This window comes from Strigops habroptila, unplaced genomic scaffold, assembly GCF_004027225.2.
Source record: "Strigops habroptila isolate Jane unplaced genomic scaffold, bStrHab1.2.pri NW_022045628.1_ctg1, whole genome shotgun sequence".
NCBI classification, from domain to species: Eukaryota; Metazoa; Chordata; class Aves; order Psittaciformes; family Psittacidae; genus Strigops; species Strigops habroptila.
In genome coordinates this window covers 69,758-87,949 of record NW_022651105.1, presented here as the reverse complement: position 1 = coordinate 87,949, position 18,192 = coordinate 69,758, and the positions used below count along the sequence as shown (strand labels likewise).

At 63.8% G+C, this 18,192-nt stretch overlaps 1 protein-coding gene across 1 annotated transcript; it reads right to left on the bottom strand.

The window, feature by feature from the left end:
- Positions 1-254: 254 nt before the first annotated feature.
- Positions 255-17,462, bottom strand: AXL (AXL receptor tyrosine kinase). The gene is given in 21 exon segments (XM_030475003.1): positions 255-1,373; positions 1,375-1,486; positions 3,104-3,240; positions 4,306-4,465; positions 5,289-5,398; positions 6,001-6,122; positions 6,841-6,933; positions 7,207-7,284; positions 7,392-7,487; positions 8,765-8,847; positions 8,927-9,053; positions 9,369-9,398; positions 9,694-9,820; positions 10,492-10,631; positions 11,390-11,546; positions 12,724-12,839; positions 13,024-13,104; positions 13,785-13,967; positions 14,397-14,497; positions 15,152-15,347; positions 17,254-17,462. Coding segments are annotated over 21 exon segments (2,577 nt in total). The 5' UTR covers positions 17,375-17,462; the 3' UTR covers positions 255-1,166.
- Between the last annotated feature and the right edge of the window lie 730 nt (positions 17,463-18,192).

Here is an 18,192-nt window from a genome sequence, read left to right as displayed (position 1 = left end):
CAGCGCCCCTCTCTCATTGGCTGTTCTGCCTCCACCCATTGGAGTCGCCGCGGCGGCGTCTACGCCCCGCGCTGCCTAGCAACGAGAGCCGCATGCCTATTGGCCGGAGGGCGGGGAGCGCCGTGCTCCTATTGGCTGGCGGGCGCTGTGGGCGTGGCTCAGCGCAGGGACTCCCCCCCCCCCACCCCCGGTACCCCCAAAGGAGCGGAGCCGGGCGCAGGACACGTGGGTTTATTGGGGGGTGCGGGGGGGGGCGGCAATGGGGGGGCATGGGGGGGGCCGTCCATTGGAGGTCCGGGACACCCCAGTGTCCTGGGGGGGTCCCATTGGGGGGGATCCCATCACTTTGGGGGGGTCCCAATAGGGGGGTCCCATCACTTTGGGGGGGTCCCGGGGACACCCCAGTACCTTGGGGAGGTCCCATTGGGGGGGGTCCCATCACTTTGGGGGGGTCCCATTGCGGGGGTCCCATCACTTTGGGGGTCCGTAGTACCTGGGGGGGTCCCATCACTTTGGGGGGGATCCCATCAGGGGGGTTTCATTCCTCTGGGGGGGTCCCAGGGACACCCAAGTACCTTGGGGGGGTTTCTATGGGGGGGTCCCATCCCTTTGGGGGTCCCTAGTACCTGGGGGTTCCCATCACTTGGGGGGGGTCCCAATGGGGGAGTCCCATCACGTTGGGGGGTCCCGGGGACACCCGAGTACCTTGGGGGTGTCCCTATGGAGGGGGGTCCCATCCCTTTGGGGGTCTCTGGTACCTTGGGGGGTCCCACCTCTCAGGGGGGTCCCATTGGGGGGGTCCCATCACTTTGGGGGGGATCCCATTAGGGGGGTTTCATTCCTCTGGGGGGGTCCCAGGGACACCCGAGTACCTTGGAGGGGTCCCTATGGGGGGGGTCCCATCCCTTTGGGGGTGTCCCGAGACACCCGAGTACCTGGGGGGGATGCCGTTGGGGGGATCCCATTGGGGGGGGTCCCATTTGGGGGGGTCCCATCCGTTTGGGGGGGGTCCTGGTTCACCCCAGTACCTGGGGGGGTCCCACTGGGGGGGTCCCATCCTTTGGGGGGGTCCCATTGAGGGGGTGCACGGCGGGGGGGGGTCCCTGGCAGTGATGCAGCATTTGGGGGTGCAGGGGGGGGGTCCCCACTTTACGCCCTCCCCCCCGTCAGGCACAGCCCAATGGGCCGGGGGGGTCCCCGGGGGGGTCCCCGGGAGGGGGGGGCGGACACACCACGTAGCGCCCGGGGCCCCCCTCGCTGTGGGGGAGCGGGGGGGGCTCGGGGGGGTCGCCCCCCCCCTCCTTGCCCAGTGTTGGGGGGCCCCCGGCGGCGCCCCCCTCCCCCATGTTGACATAGAGGGGGTCGGGGGGCCCGGGGGGGGGGCGGGGGCAGCGCGCGGAGCGCCCCCCCCAGCGCCCCCCCCAGCTCGGTGAAGGTTGGTCTGTCCCGGGGGTCCGCGGCCCAGCACCGCAGCATCAGCGCGTACCTGGGGGCACGGGGGGGGTGTGGGGCTATGGGGGGTGTGGGGGTACGGGGGCTATGGGGGGTATGGGGGTATGGGGGGGTATGGAGGCTATGGGGGCTCTGGGGGACTATGGGAGTCTATGGGGGTCTATGGCATCTATGGGGCGCTACGGGCTCTATGGGGCTCTATGGGCTATATGGGGCTCTATGGAGCTCTACGGGCTCTATGGGGTCTATGGGGCGCTATGGGCTCTATGGAGCTCTATGGGGTCTATGGGGTGCTATGGGGCACCCACAGCTCGGGGGGACAGCCAGGGGGCCTGTGGGTGTCTATGGGCTCTATGGGCTCTATGGGGCTCTATGGGCTCTATGGGCTCTATGGGGCTCTATGGGGCTCTATGGGGCTCTATGGGGCGCTATGGGCTCTATGGGGCTCTATGGGGCTCTATGGGCTCTATGGGGCGCTATGGGGTGTGTGGGTCACTCACAGCTCAGGAGGGCAGCTGGGGGGTCTATGGGGCTCTATGGGCTCTATGGGGCTCTATGGGGCTCTATGGGGCGCTATGGGGTGTGTGGGTCACTCACAGCTCGGGGGGGCAGCCGGGGGGTCTGTGGGTGTCTATGGGCTCTATGGGCTCTATGGGCTCTATGGGGCTCTCTGGGCTCTATGGGCTCTATGGGGCTCTCTGGGCTCTATGGGGCTCTATGGGCTCTATGGGCTCTATGGGGCGCTATGGGGCTCTATGAGCTCTATGGGGCGCTATGGGCTCTATGAGCTCTATGGGTGCTATGGGGCTCTATGGGCGCTATGGGCTCTATGGGTCACTCACAGCTCGGGGGGGCAGCCGGGGGGTCTGTGGGTGTCTATGGGCTCTATGGGGCGCTATGAGGGTCTATGGGGCGCTGTGGGCTCTATGGGCTCTATGGGGCGCTATGAGGCTCTATGGGCTCTGTGGGGCTCTAGCGGCTCTATGGGCGCTATGGGGCTCTATGGGGTCTGTGGGGCTCTAGCGGCTCTATGGGCGCTATGGGGCTCTATGGGGTCTGTGGGGCACTATGGGCTCTATGGGCTCTATGAGCTCTATGGGCTCTATGGGCTCTATGGGGCGCTATGGGCTCTATGGGGCGCTATGAGGCTCTATGGGCGCTATGGGCGCTATGGGCTCTATGGGCTCTATGGGCTCTATGGGGCGCTATGGGGTGTGTGGGTCACTCACAGCTCAGGAGGGCAGCTGGGGGGTCTATGGGGCTCTATGGGCTCTATGGGGCTCTATGGGCTCTATGGGGAGCTATGGGCTCTATGGGGCTCTATGGGGCGCTATGGGGTGTGTGGGTCACTCACAGCTCGGGGGGGCAGCCGGGGGGTCTGTGGGTGTCTATGGGGCTCTATGGGCTCTATGGGCGCTATGGGCTCTATGGGCGCTATGAGGCTCTATGGGCGCTATGGGCTCTATGGGCGCTATGAGGCTCTATGGGCGCTATGGGCTCTATGGGCTCTATGGGCGCTATGAGGCTCTATGGGCGCTATGGGCTCTATGGGCGCTATGAGGCTCTATGGGCGCTATGGGCTCTATGGGCGCTATGGGCTCTATGGGCTCTATGGGCTCTATGGGCGCTATGGGCTCTATGGGGCACTCACAGCTCGGGGGGGCAGCCGGGGGGCGCCCGCAGGCGCTGCCCCCCCCGCAGGTACTCGTAGACGTCGCCGTTCTCCAGCCCGGGGTAGGGGGTGCGCCCGCGCGCCAGGATCTCCCACATCGTCACCCCGAAGGACCACTGCGGGCGCGAGCACCCATTGGCTGGGAGCCCCGGAGCTGCCCTCCCATTGGCTGGGAGCCCCCGAGCTGCCCTCCCATTGGCTGGGAGCTCCCCTGCTTCCTCCTCCCACCGCCTGGGGGCTGGGATCCACGAAGACGCTCCCTCCCATTGGCTGGGAGCCCCAAAGTTCCCCCTCCCATTGGCTAGAAGAAGGTGGGGGGTGTTGGGGGGGAGCTTGAGGGGTCCCAGGGGGCTTTGGGGGTGATTTGGGGTATTTTGGGGTGATTTGGGGTGTTCTGGGGCCGTTTTGTGGGTGTTTTGGGGTGTTTTGGAGGTGTTTGGGGTGATTGGGGGTGTTTTAGGGTGTTTTGGCAGTGTTGTAGGGGTGTTCTGGGGTGCTTTTGGGGTTTTTTGGGATGCTTTTGGGGTGCTTTGGGGCGTTGTAGGGTGTTTTGGGGGTGATTTGGGGTGTTTCGGGGTGTTTTGGGGTGTTTGGGGGGTGTTTTGGGGGCGTTTTGGGGTGCTTTGGGGTGTTTTGGGGGTGTTGGAGGTGTGCTTTGGGGTGTTTTAGGGTGTTTGGGGGTGTTTCGGGGGTGTTTTGGGGTGTTTTGGGGGTGCTTGGTGTGTCTCAGGGTGTTTTGGGGGTGTTTTGGGGTATTTGGGGGTGTTTGGGGGTGTCTCGGTGTTTGAGGGTGTTTTGGGGGTGTTTCAGGGTGTTTTGGGGTGTTTGGGGGTGTTTCAGGGTGTTTGGGGGTGTCTCAGGGTGTTTGGGGGTGTTTTGGGGGTGTTTCAGGGTGTTTCAGGGTGTTTGGGGGTGTCTCAGGGTGTTTGGGGGTGTTCTGGGGGTGTTTCGGGGTGTTTCGGGGTGTTTGGGGGTGTTTTGGGGTGTTTTGGGGGTGTCTCAGGGTGTTTGGGGGTGTTTCAGGGTGTTTTGGGGTTTTTGGGGGTGTTTCAGGGTGTCTCAGGGTGTTTGGGGGTGTCTCAGGGTGTTTGGGGGTGTTCTGGGGGTGTTTGGGGGTGTCTCAGGGTGTTTGGGGGTGTTTGAGGGGGTGTTTGGGGTGTGTTGGGTGCCTGGGGGCTCACCACGTCGCTCTTGGTGCTGTAGACGCGGTCGGCCAGGCTCTCCAGCGCCACCCACTTGACGGGCACGGGCGCCACCCGCCCCTGGCGGTAGTACTGCCCCCCCCCCAGGCGCTTGGCCAGCCCGAAGTCAGCCACCAGCACCCGCAGGCGCTCGTCCAGCCTGCGGCGGGGCACCCGCTCACAAAGGGGCACCCAGTGGGCACCCAATGGGCACCCCAATGGTCAACCCAATGGGCACCCAATGGGCACCCCAATGGGCATCCCAATGGGCACCCCAATGGGCACCCAATGGGAACCTCAATGGTCAACCCAATGGGCACCCAATGGGCACCCAATGGGCACCCCAGTGGGCACCCCAGTGGGCACCTCAAAGGTCAACCCAATGGGCACCCAATGGGCACCTCAATGGGCACTCCAATGGGCATCCCAATGGGCACCCAATGGGCACCCCAGTGGGCACCCAATGGGCACCTCAATGGGCACCTCAAAGGTCAACCTAATGGGCATCCCAATGGGCACCCAATGGGCACCCAATGGGCACCCCAGTGGGCACCCCAGTGAGCACCCAATCCTCAACCCAATGGGCACCCAATGGTCAACCCAATGTGCACCTCAATGGGCACCCAGTCGGCATCCCAATGGGCACCTCAATGAGCACCCAATGGGCACCCAGAGGCCAACCCAAAGTCAACCCAATGGGCACCTCAATGGTCATCCCAATGGGCCCCATATCTCCATGTCCCCCATCCCCATTGCCCCCCCACGTGTCTCCCCGCCCCATGCCCCCCCTGCCCTGTGCCCCACACGTGTCCCCCTGCCCCATGCCCCACATGTGCCCCCCATGTGCCCCGCGCCCCCCATGTGCCCCATGCCCCACATGTGCCCCCCATGTGCCCCGTGCCCCACATGTGCCCCCTGCCCCCCATGTGCCCCCCATGTGCCCCCCTGCCCCACATGTGCCCCCCATGTGCCCCGTGCCCCACATGCAGTTCCTGGCCGCCAGGTCCCGGTGGATGAAGTTCCTGCTGCTCAGATATTCCATCCCGGCCGCGATGTCCCGCATGAAGCGCAGCAGCGTCCCCGCAGCCAGCGCCTGCGCCCCACGGCACCCCATAGATACCCCAGAGAGCCCCATAGATACCCCAGAGAGCCCCATAGATACCCCAGAGAGCCCCATAGAGCCCCATAGGTACCCCAGAGAGCCCCACGGCACCCCATAGATACCCCAGAGACACCCACAGAGCCCCATAGGTACCCCAGAGAGCCCCACGGCACCCCATAGGTACCCCAGAGAGCCCCACGGCACCCCATAGATACCCCAGAGACACCCATAGAGCCCCATAGATACCCCAGAGAGCCCCACGGCACCCCATAGATACCCCAGAGACACCCATAGAGCCCCATAGATACCCCAGAGAGCCCCACGGCACCCCATAGGTACCCCAGAGAGCACCATGGACACCTCAGAGAGCCCCAGAGAGCACCGTGGACACCCCATAGATACCCCAGAGACACCCATAGAGCCCCACGGACACCCCATAGACCCCCATGGACACCCCATGGACGCCCCATGGACACCCCATGGACGCCCCATAGAGCCCCATGGACCCCCATAGAGCCCCACGGACACCCCATAGAGCCCCATGGACCCCCATAGAGCCCCACGGACGCCGCGCTGCCCCCCGCCCCACTGACCAGGGGGGGCTGGCCGAGCCGGGCGCGCAGCAGGAAGCTGTGCAGGTCCCCGTGTGCCATGAACGGGAGCACGACGATGGGGGCGGGGAGGCCCCCGTCGCCCCACGGCTGCAGGCACACGCCTGCCCCATGGGTCACCCCACGGGTCACCCCACAGCGCCCCACAGCGCCCGGAGAGACCCACAGACCCCCGTAGAGCCCATAGCAACCCATAGAACCTATAGAGCCCCACAGTGCCCCATAGAGCCCCATAGAGCCCATAGCAACCCATAGAACCTATAGAGCCCCACAGTGCCCCATAGAGCCCCATAGAGCCCATAGCAACCCATAGCATCCATATTGCCCCTTAGAGCCCCATAGCACCCAAAGCACCCCATAGCACCCTATAGCACCCATAGAGCTCCATAGCACCCATAGAGCCCCATAGCACCCATAGCACCCTATAGCACCCATAGAGCTCCATAGCACCCCATAGCACACTATAGCACCCATAGAGCTCCATAGCACCCATAGAGCCCCATAGCACCCATAGCACCCTATAGCACCCATAGAGCTCCATAGCACCCCATAGCACCCTATAGCACCCATAGAGCTCCATAGCACCCATAGAGCCCCATAGCACCCCACAGAGCCCCACAGCACCCCATAGAGCCCCATAGCACCCCATAGCACCCTATAGCACCCATAGAGCCCCTTTGAGCCCCATAGCACCCCATAGCACCCTATAGCACCCATAGAGCTCCATAGCACCCATAGAGCTCCATAGCACTCCATAGCCCCCATGGCACCCCATAGAGCCCCATTGAGCCCCACAGCAGCCGTAGCCCCCCCAGCACCCACCGATGAGGCTCATGACATTGGGGTGGTCGAACTCCTTCATGCAAACGGCCTCGGTGAGGAACTGCTCGAGCTGCGCCCGGCTGCCCATGGCCACTGCGGGGGGGGCTCTTTTGGGGTGCTTTGGGGTGCTTTGGGGGTGATGTGGGGTGCTTCGGGGGTGGTTTTGGGGTGGTTTGGGTGCTTTGGGGGTGCTTCGGGGGTGGTTTTGGGGTGGTTTGGGGGTGATTTGGGGTGCTTTGGGGTGGTTTTGGGGTGGTTTGGGTGCTTTGGGGGTGCTTCGGGGGTGGTTTTGGGGTGGTTTGGGTGCTTTGGGGGTGCTTCGGGGGTGGTTTTGGGGTGGTTTTGGGTGATTTGGGTCCCACTCACTCTTCATGGTCTTCACGGCCACCCTGAGGACGCCGCTCTCCTGCTGGAGCTGCCCCTCCACGACGGAGCCGAACTCCCCTGGGGGGCAATGGGGGGTTTGGGGGTGCCATGGGGGGGGACACCCCATAGGGGGTCACTGATGGGGGGGGGACACCCCATAGGGGGTCACTAACGGGGGCACCCACCTTCGCCCAGGGTCTTGCCCAGGGCCACGCGGTGTCGATCCAACGTCACGTCCCGGAGCTTCTCCTGCAGCTCCTCACTGATGCCCAGGCGGGACACTGGGACACGGGCACCGTGGGCAGGGGTGTCCCATAGAGACCCATAGGTACCATGGGCAGGGGTGTCCCATAGAGACCCATAGGTACCATGGGCAGGGGTGTCCCATAGAGACCCATAGGTACCATGGGCAGGGGTGTCCCATAGAGACCCATAGGTACCATGGGCAGGGGTGTCCCATAGAGACCCATAGGTACCATGGGCAGGGGTGTCCCATAGAGACCCATAGGTACCATGGGCAGGGATGTCCCATAGAGACCCATAGGTACCATGGGCAGGGGTGTCCCATAGAGACCCATAGGTACCATGGGCAGGGATGTCCCATAGAGACCCATAGATACCGTGGACACCATGGACATGGGTACCATGAATACCCCATGGACACACATGGACACCATGGGCACCATGGACAGGGATAATGGATACCCCATAGACACCCATGGGCACCATGGACATGGATAACTTGGGTACCATGGACATGGACAACATCAATGCCATGGACACCATGGACATGGGCACCATGAATACCCCATGGACACACATTGATACCATGGACATGGGCACCATGGACAGGGATAACATGGATACCCCAGAGACACCCATGGACACCATGGACATCATGGGCACCATGGCCAGCATGGGCACCATGGACATGATGGACACCATGGCCACCATGGGCACCATGGACACCACGGACATCACAGGCACCATGGACACCATGGACACTGTGGACACCATGGACACCACGGACATCACGGGCACCATGGACACCATGGGCACCACGGACATGATGGGCACCACGAACACCATGGACATCGTGGATATCATGGACACTATGGACACCATGGACACCGTGGACATCATGGACATCATGGACACCATGGACACCATGAACACCATGGACACCATGGACATCATGGACACCATGAACACCATGGACACCATGGACGTCATGGACACCATGGGCACCATGAACACCATGGACACCATGGACATCATGGACATCATGGACACCATGAACACCATGGACACCATGGACACCATGGACATCATGGCCATCACGGCCACCACGGACACCATGGACACCATGAACACCATGGACATCACGGACACCATGGACACCACGGGCACCATGGACACCACGGACACCATGGACATCATGGACACCATGGACATCATGGACACCACGGACACCATGGACACCATGGGCACCATGGACACCATGGACACCACAGACATTATGGACATGGACACCATGGACAGGGACAGGGACACTCACGCATGGCGTTGGTGGATCGGCGGCTGTAGGAGCTCCGCACCCGGAACTGCACCACGGGCTCCCCATGGGGTGCGAAGGCCACACTGGGGGGACACGGGACATGTGGGGACGTGTGGGGAGATGTGGGGTCAGGGCTGGCCCTGCTCGGGGGCTGCTGCTCACCCATAATGAGGCTTCTTCCTCCTCCAGCGCCGGGCCACCAGGACCCCCAGTGCCACCAGCGCCACCAGCGCCACCAGCGCCACCACGGCCGGCCACTGGTCACCAGCCAGAGCCACCGCGGGGAGCACTGCGGGAGCGGGCAGAGGGTGCCCGTCAGCAGCAGCATCATCATCCATCATCATCATCATCATTATCCATCATCGTCCATCATCATCCATCATCATCCATCATCCATCATCATCATCATCATATCCTCATCCCTCATCATCATCCATCATCATCATCCATCATCATCATCATCCATCATCCATCATCATCTCCATCATCATCATCATCATCATCCATCATCATCATCCATCATCATCATCTTCATCCATCATCATCATCACCCACCATCCATCATCATCATCATCCAACATCATCATCATCCTCATCCCCTCACCCGGCTGTGTCTCCAGGGGCGTCTCTCCAACTGTGGGGACATTGAGACATCACTGGGGATATGGGGTGTGGGGTGTGGGGTGTGGGATAAGGGATATGGGGTATGGGATGTGGGATATGGGATATGGGGTGTGGGATATGGGGTGTGGGATATGGGGTGTGGGATATGGGATAAGGGGTGTGGGATATGGGGTGTGGGATAAGGGATAAGGGGTGTGGGACAAGGGGTGTGGGATTTGGGGTGTGGGGTGTGGGATATGGGATAATGGACATGGGATAAGGGCCGTGGCCCCTGGGGCGCAGGTGGGGGCGCAGGCGGGACTCACGGGGGGGCAGCAGCACTCGGGGGCTCCAGGGCCCGTCGCCCCCCCCCGTGTACGGGGCCACCCGCACCCAGAGGTTCTGCTGCAGCTCCAGGCTCTGCTCCTGCGCCAGCCCCACGTCCAGCTCCACCTGCGCGGGGACACGCCGCCACGTCTGCGGGGCCCTGTGGGGCTCCATGGGTCGCTATGGGGTGTCTATGGGGCCCTGTGGGGCTCCATGGGTCGCTATGGGGCTCTATGGGGTGTCTGAGGGGCTCTGGGGCATGTCTATGGGGCCCTATGGGGCTCTATGGGTCTCTATGGGGTGTCTAAGGGGCTCTGGGGGTGTCTATGGGTCTCTGGGGGGCGTCTATGGGTCACTATGGGGTGTCTATGGGTGTCTATGGGTCTCTATGGTTTGCTATAGGGTGTCTGTGGGTTGTTACGGGGTGTCTATAGAGCATCTATGTGTGTCTGTGAGTCGCTATGGGGTGGCTATGGGGCGTCTGTGTCTCTGTGGGTCTCTGGGTCTCTATGGGTCCCTATGTGCCCCTTTGTGTCTCTGTGGGGCCTCTGTGGGTCACTGTGGGTCTCTGTGGGGTCGCTATGGGTCGCGGTGGGTCTCTGTGGGGTCTCTATGGGTCGCTGTGGGTTGCAGTGGGTCGCAGTGGGGTCTCTATGGGTCGCAGTGGGGTCTCTATGGGTCTCTATGTGTCCCTATGGGTCTCTATGGGTCTCTGTGGGGTCTCTGTGGGTCTCTGTGGGGTCTCTGTGGGTCGCTGTGGGTGTCTATGTGTCGCTGTGGGTCGCTGTGGGTCTCACCTGGGGGTCCCGGTCCCCCCCATAGCGCAGGCGGAAGCCCCGGAGCGCGCCGTTGAGCTGCCCGCTAGGGGGCGCCCAGCGCACCCGCACGCGCCGCCCCGCCCGTTCCAGCGTCACGTTCTCGGGGGGGGCGCCCGGAGCTGGGGGGGGGGAGGGGTCACGGGGGGGCCCCGCGGGAACCACCGACCCCCAGTGACCCCCATTGACCCCCAGTGACCCCCACTGACCCCCAGTGACCCCCACTGACCCACATACACACCCCATAGCCCCCCCAGTGACCCCCATTGACCCCTATAGCCCCCCATTGACCCCATACACCCCTCATACACCCTCCATTGACCCCCCATAGCACCCCATAGCCCCCCACAGACCCACAGACACCCCATAGCCCCCCATAGCTCCCCATACACCCCCATGTACCCTCCATTGACCCCCCATAGTGCCCCATAGACCCTCTCATAGCCCTCCTATGGCCCCCCATAGCCCCCTATTGACCCCCCACTGACCCCCCATTGACCCCCATTGACCCCCATTGACCTCCATTGACCCCCCATTGACCCCTCATAGCCCCCCATTGATCCCCCATTGACCCCCCACTACCCTCCATTGACCCCCGATTGACCTCCAATTCACTGCCCATTGACCCCCCCATAGCCCCCCATTGACCCCCAGTTGACCCCCCATAGCCCCCCATTGGCCCCCCATTGACCTCCCATTGACCCACCATTGACCCCCCATTGACCCCATTGACCCCCCATAACCCCCCAGTGACCCCCCATAGCCCCCACTGACCCCCATTGACCCCCCATTGACCCGCCATTCACCCCCATTGACCTCCAATTCACCCCCCATTGACCCCCCGCTGACCCCGCCCGCCCCCCGCTGACCCCGCGCTGACCCCCCTCGCGGGTCTGGGCGCGCTCCCATTGGCTCCAGGCGGAGGCGCCGCAGCGCACGCGCGCCCGGTACCGCGTGAAGGGGCGGAGCCCCGCGAGCCGCAGCGCGGGGGGCGGGACCGGGGCCGCGCGCTCCTGCACGTGACCGCCCGCCTCCGCCTGCAGGGGGCGCCACAGCCGGCGGGGGCGGACCAGGGAGAGAGCACGGAGCCACCATAGAGAGACCATAGAGAGAGCATAGAGACGCCATGGAGAGAGCATAGAGAGAGAGAGACCATAGAGAGACCATAGAGTGACCATAGAGACACCGGGGAGGGACCATGGAGAGAGCATAGAGAGAGCATAGAGACACCATAGAGACACCATAGAGTGACCATAGAGAGACCATAGAGACAGCATGGAAAGAGCATAGGGAGACCATAGAGAGAGCATAGAGAGACCATAGAGAGCATGGAGAGAACATAGAGAGACCATAGAATAACCATAGAGACACCATGGAGAGACCATGGAAAAAGCACAGAGAGAGCATAGAGTGACCATAGAGAGACCATAGAAATATCACAGAGTGACCATACAGACACCATAGAGAGAGCATAGAGCGCCCATAGAGACCACAGAGGGACCATAGAGAGAGCATGGAAAGAGCATTGAGTGACCATAGAGACACAGAGAGTGACCACAGATACCCCACAGACCACCCACAACCCCCCATAACCCCCCCACAGACCCCCATAACCCCCCATAGCCTGCCAGCCACCCCCCATAACCCCCCAGAGACTCCCACAGACCCTCCATAGACCCCATAACCCCTCCATAACCCATCAATAGATCCCCCCTAGACCCATAGCCCCCATATCCCCCATAGCCCCCTAGCCCCATAGCCCCCATACCCCCCATGCCCCCCATAGCCCCCCATGCCCTCATACCCCCCATTGCCCCCATACCCCCCATATCCCCATAGCCCCCATGCCCCCATACCCCCCATATCCTCCATTGCCCCCATAGCCCACCATGCCCCCCATAGCCTCCCATTGCCCCCATACCCCCCATATCCCGATAGCCCCCCATGCCCCCTATAGCCCCCCATGCCCCCCGTAGCCCCCCATGCCCCCATACCCCCCATATCCTCCATTGCCCCCATAGCCCCCCATGCCCCCCATAGCCTCCTATTGCCCCCATACCCCCCATATCCCCATAGCCCCCCATGCCCCCTATAGCCCCCCATGCCCCCCATAGCCCCCCATGCCCCCCATAGCCCCCCATTGCCCCCATAGCCCACCATGCCCCCCATTGCCCCCCATTGCCCCCATTGCCCCCATGCCCCCCCCGCCAGCACCTGCACCCAGCACTGGGTCACGTGACTCTCTCCCGCCTCCCCCAGCTCCCAGCCCAGCTCCAGCCAATCGGGGCCGCGCCCCAACAGCGCCACCTGCCGGGGGGGCTGCGGCACCACTGCGGGGGGGACACACGGGTCAGTGGGACCCCCCAAACAGGGGGGACCCCCCCAGTGTGTGACCCCCCCCGTTACACGCAATGGGGGGGGGACACAGGTCAATGGGACACCCCTTAAAAGGGGGGGCACCAGGCAAAGGAGGGGGGGACCCCCCCCAAAGTGTGACACCCCCCCCCCCGTTACCTGTAATGGTCGCGCCCCGGGATGTCGCCACCCCGCGGGCGTTGTGCGCCTCGCAGGAGAACGTGCTGCTGCGGGTGAGACCTGCGGGGATATGGGGGGATGTGGGGGGCAGTGGGGGCCTTGGGGGCAATGGGGGTAATGGGGGTAATGGGGGCAACGGGGGGCAATGGGGCAATGGGGGGCAATGAGAGCAATGGGGGCAATGGGGGCAATGGGGTAATGGGGGCAATGGGGGCAATGGGGGCAATGGGGGCAATGGGAGGCAATGGGGGCAATGGGGGCTATGGGGGCAATGGGGCAATGGGAGGAATGGGGGCAATGGGGGCAATGGGGACTATGGGGGCAATGGGAGCAATGGGGCAATGGGGGCAATGGGGGTAATGGGGCAAGGGGGGTAATGGGGGCAATGGGGGGCAATGGGGGCAATGGGGGCAATGGGGCAATGGGGTAATGGGGGCAATGGGGGGCAATGGGGGCAATGGGGGCAATGGGGTAATGGGGGCAATGGGGGGCAATGGGGGCAATGGGGGCTATGGGGGCAATGGGGCAATGGGGGCAATGGGGCAATGGGGTAATGGGGGCAATGGGGGGCAATGGGGGCAATGGGGGCAATGGGGCAATGGGGTAATGGGGGCAATGGGGGGCAATGGGGGCAATGGGGGCAATGGGGCAATGGGGGCAATGGGGGGCAATGGGGGCAATGGGTCTATAGGGGTCTGTGGGGTTCTCTGGGGGCTGCAGGGTCCGTGGCCCCCCCTCACCGCTCAGCCGCAGCGTGGAGCTGCCGTTGGCCGCGGGCTCCGCGGGGGGCTCCAGGGGGGCCCCGTCCCGCAGCCACAGGATCCGCACGGGCTCGGGGGGGCCCCGCGCCCCACAGCGCAGCGTGAGCGCGCCCCCCACCGGCACCTCCGCGTCCTGCGGCTCCTCCTCGAACTGCGGCAGCCCTGCGGGGGGACAGCGACGGAGGACCCACAGCCGTGGGGTGACACACACTTATGGGGCAGACCCACAGCTATGGGGTGACACACACTTATGGGGCTGACCTACACTTATGGGGCAGACCCACAGCTATGGAGTGACACACACTTATGGGGCTGACCTACACTTATGGGGCAGACCCACAGCTATGGAGTGACACACACTTATGGGGCTGACACACACTTCTGGGGCAGACCCACAGCTATGGGGTGACACACACTTCTGGGGCAGACCCACAGCTGTGGGGTGACCCACACTTATGGGGTGGACCCACAGCTATGAGGTGACCCACACTTATGGGACACCATCTATGAGGTGATCCCCATGGGGCGGACCCACATCTATGGGGCGGAGCTGCTTCTATGGGGCAGAGCCAGCCGTTGGGGGTCACTCACCCGCCAGCTCCAGATGCGCCTCCGGTGACAGCAGCTGCCGCCCCCCGGCCCGGGCCCAGCACCGGTACCGGCCCGAGTGGGAGCCCTGCACCGGCACCAGCCTGCGGGGCACGTGTGGACACGTGTGACACGGGACACGGATACATGGGACACACGTGTGTGCCCATGTCCCAGTGCCCGTGTCCCGGTGCTGTGTCCCAGTTATCCCATTATCCCAATGTATCCTGGTACATCCCGGTGTGTCCTCCGTGTAATGGAGCTCGGGCACCCCGAGGCACCCCCATTCCTGCTGTATCCTGCTCCATCCCGCTCTATCCCACTGTATCCTGCTCTATCCCACTGTGTCTATCACACTGTGTCTATCCTGCTCTATCCTGCTCTATCCCGTTCTATCCCACTGTATCCCGCTCTATCCCGCTGCACCCCATTGTATCCCGCTCTATCCCACTGTGTCTATCCCGCTCTATCCCGCTGCACCCCACTGTATCCTGCTCTATCCCGCTGTATCTATCCCGTTCTATCCTGCTCTATCCCGGTGTGTCTATCCCGCTCTACCGTGCCGCACCCCGCTGTATCCCGCTCTATCCCCCTGTATCTATCCCACTCTATCCCTCTCTATCCCGCTGCACCCCACTGTATCCCACTCTATCCCACTGTATCCTGCTCCATCCCGCTCTATCCCGCCGCACCCCGCTGCATCCCGCCGCAGGGCAGTGCCCCGGCTCTGTGCCGCCGCATCCCGCCCCGGCACGCACCGCAGCTCGGTGGCCCCGAGCCACCCTCCGCTGCCGAGCGGCACCAGCGCCTGGTCGGTGTCCGCGGGCACCGGGAGCCCGTCCCGGCTCCAGCCCAGCTCCGGGGGGGGCCCCGCGCCCCGCACCCGGCACCGCAGCCGCACCGCGGCCCCCGGCGCCGCCGACACGTTCCGGGGGGGCTCCAGCAGCCACAGCCCTGCGGGGGGGCACCGGGGACACCAGTGACACCAGTGACACCCACCGACACCCATCGACATCATTGACACCCATCGACACCCGTGGACACCCACTGATACCCATGGACACCCATTGACATCATCGACACCCATTGACACCCATTGACATCATCGACACCCATTGACATCATCGACACCCATTGACATCATTGACACCCATTGACACCATCGACACCCATTGACACCCATTGACATCATTGACACCCATTGACATCATCGACACCCATTGACATCATTGACACCCATTGACACCATCGACACCCATTGACATCATTGACACCCGTTGACACCATCGACACCCATTGACATCATTGACACCCATTGATCCCCATGGACACCCACTGACACACACTGACACCCATCAATACCCTGGACACCCACTGAACCCCAGTGAGCACCATGGACACCCACCGACACCCAGTGAGCACCACCGACACCCACTGACACCCATTGACACCCATTGAACCACATCAAACACCATTGACATCCATTGATACCCATTGACACCACCGAACCCATTGAACCCCACTGAACCCCACTGACACCATTGAACCCCACTGAACCCCACTGAACCCCATTGACACCTATTGAACCCCACTGAACCCCATTGACCCCCATTCAACCCCTTGACACCCATTGAACCCCCTTGACACCATCGAACGTCACCGAACACCACTGAACCCATTGAACCCCATTGACCCCATTGAACCCCACTGAACCCCACTGACCCCCTTGAACCCCACTGAACACTACTGAACCCATTGAACCTCACTGAACCCCATTGCCCCCCATTGAACTCCACTGAACCCCATTGACACCATTGAACCCCATTGCCCCCCACTGAACCCCACTGAACCCCATTGAACACCATTGACACCATTGCCCCCCACTGAACCCCACCGAACCCCACTGAACACCATTGAACACCAGTGCCCCCAGTGACCCCCCCACTGAACCCCAGCACCCCCCAACATCCCCCATTGACACCCAATATCCCCAGTGCCCCCCAGTGTACCCCAGGAACCCCCAATACCCCCCATTGACCCAATACCCTCTGAGACCCCCAATGCAGGCAGTGCCCCCACTGCCCCCCATTGCCCTCACAGTGCCCCATTGCCCCCTATCACCCCCCATCGCCCCCAGTGCCCCCCATCGCAGTGGGACGGGGGTCCCGGGGCCGTGGGAAGGGAAGTTGGGGGGTCATGACCCGCCGCAGGGCCCCCCCCGCTCCCACGGGACCCTTCGGCATTCCCGGCATGTGCGGGGGGGGGGAACGGGACAGCGGGACCCCCCCGGGACCCCCCCAGCGATCCCGGACCCCCTCCCTCTACCCAGACCCCCCCTTGATCCCGGAGCTCCCTTGATCCCGGACCCCCCCCCCTTCATCCTGACCCCCCCTTGATCCCGAACCCCACCTTATCCCGACCCCCCCCTTCATCCTGCCCCCCCGTTATCCCTGCCCCCCCCTTGATCCCGGACCCCCCCCCATCCCAGACCCCCCTTGATCCCGGCCCCCCTCCTTCTCCCGGCCCCCCCCCTTGATCCCGGACCCTCTCCTTATCCCGACCCCCCCCCCTCATCCTGACCCCCCCGTTATCCCGTACTCCTCCGTTATCCCGTACCCCACCCTTGATCCCGACCCCCACCTTGATCCCGAACCCCCCCCTTGATGCCGGACCCCCCCTTACCCCGGACCCCCCCTTATCCCGGACTTCTCCTTCATCCTGACCCCCCCTTACCCCACCCCCCCCCCTTTACCCTGACCCCCCCTCTTCATCCTGCCCCCCCCGTTATCCCGTCCCCCCTCCTTGATCCCGCACCCCCCCCTTAACCCGCACCCCCCCCAAACCGCCCCCCCCAACTGACCGGGCGGGGCCGTGGCCGTTCCCGTTTCCATTCCCGTTTCCATCCCCGTTTCCGTTCCCGCCGCCGTTCGCAGGGCGGCGGCCGCCAGAAGCGCCACCAGCGCCGGGACGGGCCCCCCCATTCCCCCCCCGGGACCCCCCGGGACAGCGGCGCCGGGACCGGGGTGAACGGGAGCGGGGGGGGAGCGCCGGGAGCGGGAGGAGCGAAGTTTGTGCCGGGACGAAGCGACCGCGCCCGAGGCGGGGGGGGGCGGGAAGGGGAGGGGGGGGACGGGAACGGGACCGGGAACGGGACGGGACCGGGAATGGGAGCGGGGGGACCTGAGCGGGGATCGGGATCGGGACGGGACCAGGGGGACCCCGAACGGGGATCGGGAATGGGGGGATCCGAAGTGGGATCGGGATGGGACCGGGGGGACCCCGAACGGAGATTGGGATCGGGGGGATCCGAACTGGGATTGGGAATGGGGGGACCCGAACTGAGACCGGGATCGGGGGTCCCGAACGGGGATCAGGATCGGGGGGACCCGAGCGGGGATTGGGACCGGGGGGACCCCGAAGTGGGATCGGGACGGGACCGGGGGGACCCCGAGCGGGGACCGGGATCGGGGGGAGCCGAGCGGGGAGGGGGCGCCCCGCAGCGGGTCCGGGGGGTTCCGGCTCCGGCCGCTTCCTCCCGTCTCATCCCGAAAGGGGAAGCGGCGGAACCGGCTCCGGCCCCCCCCGCCATGGGGGGTGAGGGGCGGCCAGTGGGTGCCACAGGGTGATGTGGGGTGCATGGGGTGCCATAGGGTGATGGGGGGTGCATGGGGTGCCATAGGGTGATGTGGGGTGCTATGGGGTGCCATAGGGTCATTTGGGGTGCATGGGGTGCTTTGGGGTGCCATAGGGTGATGTAGGGTGTATGGGGTGCCATGGGGTGCCATAGGGTGATGTGGGG